The sequence below is a fragment of the Ipomoea nil genome, unplaced genomic scaffold, assembly GCF_001879475.1.
Source record: "Ipomoea nil cultivar Tokyo-kokei standard unplaced genomic scaffold, Asagao_1.1 scaffold2516, whole genome shotgun sequence".
Lineage (NCBI taxonomy): Eukaryota > Viridiplantae > Streptophyta > Magnoliopsida > Solanales > Convolvulaceae > Ipomoea > Ipomoea nil.
Window position 1 is genome coordinate 97,152 of NW_017618944.1, and position 7,087 is coordinate 104,238.

General features: G+C 37.1%; 1 protein-coding gene across 1 annotated transcript; it reads left to right on the top strand.

Moving 5' to 3' along the window:
• The first annotated feature begins 141 nt into the window (after positions 1 to 141).
• LOC109153622 (ABC transporter G family member 11-like) lies at positions 142 to 1,290 on the top strand. Its single transcript, XM_019301477.1, has 3 exons — positions 142 to 734; positions 828 to 1,117; positions 1,257 to 1,290. The coding sequence occupies exons 1-3, from the start codon at positions 303 to 305 to the stop codon at positions 1,288 to 1,290; spliced, it is 756 nt and encodes a 251-aa protein (XP_019157022.1). The 5' UTR covers positions 142 to 302.
• Positions 1,291 to 7,087: the final 5,797 nt, after the last annotated feature.

Genomic DNA, 7,087 nt, shown 5'->3' on the forward strand with positions numbered 1-7,087 from the left:
TTTTGGCAGTTTTGGTCCTCCGGACCAAATTGTCGGCCAAAATTGGCCGAAAAATTATTTAATCGTTCGAATTGTTTTTGGGTGAGGGTAAAAACGTCATTTGTTATTTGCAGGACTTTCAAAACTCATCTTCCATTCATACGCATCTCGTTTCTTTCTTTCTGTTCAGTTCGTATTTGCAGTACGTGATTCAACTTCTACAAGTGCGGAACTTGCCTGCAGAGATCGATCGAGCTTATTTATGCTTGGGAGTAGTATTGGGGAGATTAGTTAATTAAGTTGTTGAAGATCGAATATTACGAATGAGTGCGAGGATGAGAAACTCGACGGCGGCGGCGGCGGCGGCGTCTTCGTCGGTGGCGGGGGAGGTGATGATGGAGATAGAGGCGAGCAAGCCGCAAGGGAATGGGATTGTGGTTGGGGGGTTGAGTCCTCTCAGCGAGACGCTGTGGAAGGAGAAAACTAACACGGAGTTCATGGGAGACGTCTCCGCCAGGCTGGCATGGAAGGATTTAACGGTTATGGTTACTCTCGGCAATGGAGAAACCCAGAATGTTCTGGAAGGTCTCGTCGGGTATGCAGAGCCTGGAACCTTTACCGCCCTCATGGGACCTTCCGGCTCCGGCAAATCTACTCTCCTCGACGCCCTCTCCGGCCGCCTCGCCGCCAACGCTTTCCTCTCCGGCAGAATCGTCCTCAACGGCCACAAAGCCAAGCTCTCCTTCGGAACTGCGGTGAGTAAACCGCTACTCTACTCTACTCCATCAAAATCTCCATTCCTTTTCCAAACTCTTTTTATCAATTTCCTCTCTCAAACCTTTCCACAGGCATACGTAACGCAAGACGACAACCTGATCGGAACTCTGACCGTCCGGGAAACGATCTCCTACTCTGCTCAGCTCCGGCTGCCGGATAGGATGCCGAGGACGGAGAAGCGCGCGCTGGTGGAGAGCACCATCATAGAAATGGGGCTTCAGAATTGCGCAGATACGGTGATTGGGAATTGGCACTTGCGAGGAATCAGCGGAGGAGAGAAGCGGAGAGTGAGCATCGCCGTCGAGATCTTGATGCGGCCCAGATTGCTCTTTCTCGATGAACCCACCAGCGGCCTAGACAGGTTAATCCAAATCCCGGATATATATCAATTTTCAGATCTCAAGAAACTAAAATAATACTATAATCTATACTCTAAACCTGACAATTTTGTATCTCCGTGATCTATCTGCGACAGTGCCTCCGTGATCTATCTGCGACAGTGCCTCAGCGTTCTTCGTCCAGTACTGCAAATAACAAATGACGTTTTTACCCTCACCCAAAAACAATTCGAACGATTAAATAATTTTCCGACCAATTTTGGCCGGCAATTTGGTCCGGAGGACCAAAACTGCCAAAAAATGAATAGATAAAGGTTTAAATTGAGAGTTTTGAAAGTCCTGTACTCAAATTGCCAGTACCCTAATACTCACAGGACCCAAAGTGTAATTTGTTCTAAAATATATCAATTCACAAATAGCCAATGAATATCAGGTATAATACTACATGAATACATATATATTTATGTATAAAATTTTGAATGCATGTACCAATTACATTAAACAATATAGAAGAATAGAGAAATTGTAGTGTTGTGCATAAAAACACCATATTCTCCAAAGGTACCAATTACGTTAAGCAAGCTTATAAGCTAGCTGAAAGTTAAAAGCTGAAAAGTTAGTAGATAATAAGCTAATTGATTGAAATTAAGATGTTTGGTAAAATTAGCTATTGAATAAGATGATAAGGGTAAAAAGACGTAAAATGACATTTTTTAAATTTATATATTTATATATTCAAATTTAAATATCAATATATATTACAATTTAAAGTCTATATATATATATATATATATATATATATATATATATATATATATATATATATATATATATATATATATATATATTTCACATTTATGATAACATCTCATAATATTGTAGAAGGCGCTAGTCGGGCGTTCGGGGGCGCCTAGCGCCTAGGCAATCAAGTAATTCGAGTATATTGTCTCCACTTTTTCCACTCAAGGCTAGAAGTTGTTAGACTGTTATAATCTCTCATACTAGTCAAATGCATATGTTAGATGGTTAGTTGAGTACATGGTTGGAGAAATATAGAAGACGAGTAGTCGAGCAGGAAAAAAAAACCCACTCAGCCGAGTTGAGCGCCAACTCGGTTGAGTTGGGCACTGACTCGGTTGAGTTAGGCGCCGGATTCGGCCGAGTTATGCGCTCAACTTGGCCGAGTTAGGCACCCAACTCGGCGCCTAGTCGGCCAATTAGTCGATTGGCCGACTAAAAGTCGCCTAGGGCTGAAATCGCCTCGGCCTAGGGGCGCCTAGCGCCTAGTCGGTGCCTAGGCAGCCAATTTTTACAACAATGCTTGAAGGTCACGAGTTTGAATCCTATCAACACTCTTTCGATCGAGCCTGTCGCAATATAAACATAATATAATATCATAATGTCATTTTTTTTTACCGTGAAAGAAGTGGCCAAATGGGTGAATGATGATTCTCGCACTTGAAGGTCACAAATTTAATACATATTAACACTCTTTTGATTGAGCTTGTCACACAAAATCTTCCTATTTACTGCACACCTTCAAATAATAACTACAAATTTATAAAACATAGAGTATGCCAACAACATTGTAAAAAGATAAAAGTAGGTAATATTATATTTGTCAAAGAGACATACGGAGGAGGAAGGGCATGAGTGATGAGTGGATTGAATTAAAAAATTTGGTGTGTGTTCCCATACCAGGGTTTGATCTCAAGTGGGCTTAAAGAATAGTGGCATAGTGGTTGTAAATGTAGTAGCAGGGTGGGCCTTCATGTGGATGTCTCCTTATGCAACTCCATGTGATCATTCCATACTCATTTGCCATTGCACCCCCTCCCCTTCATGCCATAAATTACTCTCCTCTACCCATCACTTGCAAAATTATTTACCACAATTAACGCAGCATATGCGTCACAATAATCATTCTGTTTTTCTTTTTTCCCCTCAATTACTAATTACTAATTTTTTTTTTGAGGGAAATCATTTTCTGTTTGCAGCACTGGAGCAGCCAATCATCCATCACCACCACCACCACTACCACTATCATTATATATTTTAAATATTTAAAATTTAAAATAATTATGCTCATTTTTCAGAAAATGAACCAAACACACCAAGATAGTTTTCTGATGCAAGCAAACACTGAAAAGGAAAATATTTTTTAGAAAATGACTTATTTTCCAAAAAATATTTTTCAGAAGTCATTTTCCTGCTTTTCGAACACACCCTTAGAGTTTGAATTATATAACATAGAGACTTTCTCGTGCACAAGTGGTGCAAATCAATTCCCAAAATATGGGGGTTCTATGAACATATGAATGAACTCTTTTTCCTCTAGAAACCATGTCTCTCTACATTGAAAACTTCTGTTCACTCTTTTAAAAACATATTGTTAGGTTGTTCTATCCTTGTTCTTGTTTTTTCGTGACATAAGAGTGTTTAACTATTTTGTCAAAAAAAAAAAAAATTTATCATGAAAAACATAAGCTACAATGTTGTTTGCTGTGATATAATAGTTTGAGTGCTTAATTATATATTTTGTCAAAATTTATTTTATCGTGGGAAACATAAGCTACAATGCCCTTACCCTTTTGGAAGATAGCAAATAAATTTTTAAGGACAATGTGTGCAACACACAACTTGAATTTGTTTTCCTTGATCATGATGGTTTTGCCTGTACTTTAAATAAAATTCCTACAAAGACGACTAACATTCTTCTCCCAAAAGATTGAATCTCTAACCTTAAAGTCCCACACTTCAGCTTAACAGAGCATTTGGGAGGATGTAAATTACGATTACTTAATGCCTCAGCAAAGAGTAACCTATTAGTTAGTTTGAGGAAGACAAATGGGCTTTCCTCGACCTGGATGGATTTGTGTTGTGGGTATAATTGTGAATTTTATATTGGTATACCGTTCCATATGTTTCCCCCCAAAAAATAATATTATTAGTTTCATAAATTTAATTTAATATATCGCGAGTTATTTTTTCTTTATGAATTTTTTGAGTTTATTTTATTTTTGATCACTTAATTGAAATTTGATTTATGGTTCATGACTTTTGTTTTTCAACTTTTAATACTCAATTTTAAAAAATGTTTCACTTTTGGTCCAAAATATATGAAATACTTTTACTTTAAGAAACTTTCATCAGACTCTACTCTAGTAACCTAAGATAAAATAAACATTATGTTATGAACTTTTAGTTCTTTGTGTGATTTATCGTCGGTGAAAACCTTATTGCACAATAAGAGATAGACAAAGAGAGAAAATGAGAAACGGCAATACAAAATACTCAGAAAAATGTACGGAAAATTCTCATTCATTCAGCCAACGAATATATATCTTCATAACACATTATATATATAAATTTTATTCTGACCAATACAAAGTATATATAATAATAATAATCCCTCGCTACAATTGTCATACGGTATGTTACCCAAACGCATGCACCATTAGGACATACACATATAGGTCTAAGATTAGGTGCGGAGAGACACTAAAGTAAAACATGCAGATAAATTTATGCAGATCAACGACTCTAAAAAAAATTCTACACTTCTAATATACAAATATGTGCATTCGAAGACAGAAAATTGTGCACTCTAAGAGAATAAAGTATGCACTCAAAGGGAGAAAAGTATGCACTGGAAGAAAATAAATTTTACACTTGAGGAGACAAAAGCATGCACTTGAAGAAAGAAAATAATGCACACAGACAAAAAATATATATGCACTTACTTACAAAAAAAATTACCAAAATGGCACCACATTTTTGTTTTAAATTTTTGATTCATTCTGGACAGTTGATCTAAATTACACCAATGACTAAGATTTAGAGCATCATCAATAGATGATAATTTTAGTTGGTTTTTGTTGGGCGCAGATCGCAATTGCGCGTAATGCACAATTGACGAGAAACTCTTGGTTTTTTTTGTGAAGTCTTGCATAAGGAACCAAGTCTTCTCTCTCCAAGCTTCTCTCTTTTCCACATGGATGTAAAAGCGGCAAAAACAATTCAAAATCCCCCTATTGGGGATGCTCTTAACCCTTTTTTAATATATTTAGATAGAGGGATGCTGGATATATTAAAGACGGACCCGACCCGGAGAAAAGTAGAGGCAACCCGGGCTAGGGGTGGCCCCCAGCCCGGGGCGGCCTTGGCCTAGGACGACCTCGGAGAGAGGCAGTCAAGGTGGCCTCAGCGGGAGGTGGTCTAGGGTGGCCTCTATGAGAGGTGGCGTCGGGTGGCCTCGGTCGGGGCGCCCATCTTGTGCGCCTACACATGTGGACGCAGTCAAGGAGGATCCAACCGTCCACCCTATTCTCATTGGGCAGTTAGAAGGAGACTTTAGTATAAAAATGTTCATTATTGTCTTGGTTAGGACATCTATTCACATGTTCAATCATTACATCTGCTTGTAATCTTCCTACAACACTATTATTAATACAAGAATTGTCTCCGCAACATATATTCCTTGTCTTTTCCTACTTTATGACCGCATTATCTTTATCCTATTATTATCGAGTTTAATAATTCAAGCTACCTGACTTAATTAAATCCATGAAGCTAGTTGATGATGATTAGGTTGAAGTAATAATTTGAAATTGCAGGCATAAAGACGGTGGAAAAATAAAATTGGGCAGACAAAAGATAAGGCAGTGAGTACGTTCCCACTCTGCATTGAAGTTAAGTGAAGTCGACAACGCATGTTTAGCAATTAATGATCGGAAGGGGTACTCTTATGTCCTAACCCTTTGCACGGAAGCTGAATTAACTAAACCTAATCACCACTTGTCTTTATCAAGTTGACGCCCTAACAGCAGTACAACGTATGTAACTTTACTTTGGTTTGTTTCAAAACATGCATCATGTATGTCGCTTACAGACATCTCAACATCCTGTGTTACACTTAAGTATGATTAATATATATAATAAGCCATAAACCACGTACATACGTACACAACAACGTAACCTACGTCAAACATTATTATTTTCTGCGTATTAAGCCACAGTCCACACATGACACATCCGGTAGAATGACAAAGACTTCTTATTAATTTGGGATGGAACTGAAACAAGAAGTAGTTATATACCTTATCTTGATGCAAGGTGTACACGGGACAAACCCGAAAAGATTTTTTGGTATAATATATATATTATTAGAGCCTTAATTAAGTGCGGCAGCTCATTAAGTAATTTGGTTGAGCTGAATAACTAGAATTGAAATTGTTAGTCAACCAAACTCAGTGTCTAATATAGAGACTATATTGATGGGATATGCTACATACATTATATAGCACCTTTAGTTTACTGTATCCATGTTGTTTAGAAAAGAAAAAATGACACTTTTCTTCCCTGAGTTATATGTTTATAGCACTTTTTTCTCCTGAGTTATTCATGCATCCACATTTGCCCCCTCAATTATTATAAAAGTGACGATTTTTCCTCCTGATATATTAAATGCACATTTCTACCCTTAAAATAAATATTTTATTTATTTCTCTTCTTCAATAAATTATTGCTTATACGTAGGGATGACCACGGTTCTGTTCGAACTGAACCAGAGACTATAACAATCAAATCGAATTTTTTCGGTTATGATTCAGAACCAGAACTCAATCTTTGGGTTTCCGTTTATTAAAATCGTGAACTGAAAAAATGGATCCTGAACCGTGAACCGGAGGTTCAAATCGGAACAACTACTAACGTTAGCTTAAAATTAGAATTATAATATTTGCGAATAGTGTATGTTCTTTTTTCGCATTTATTTTGATTCTCACATACAAATATATATAACCGTGATTTGGTTTTTATTTTGAACCGTCGGTTCACAATTTCGGATCCAATTTGAACTGTTGGTTCAAACTTTCTTTTATTTTTTTTTTATTTTTAAAATATTCTAAACTCAACAATTAATGTATTTTATTTTTTTCAATTTAGAACATGAACGGGCATTTTCGGTTCATGATTTTAATACACTCTAAATA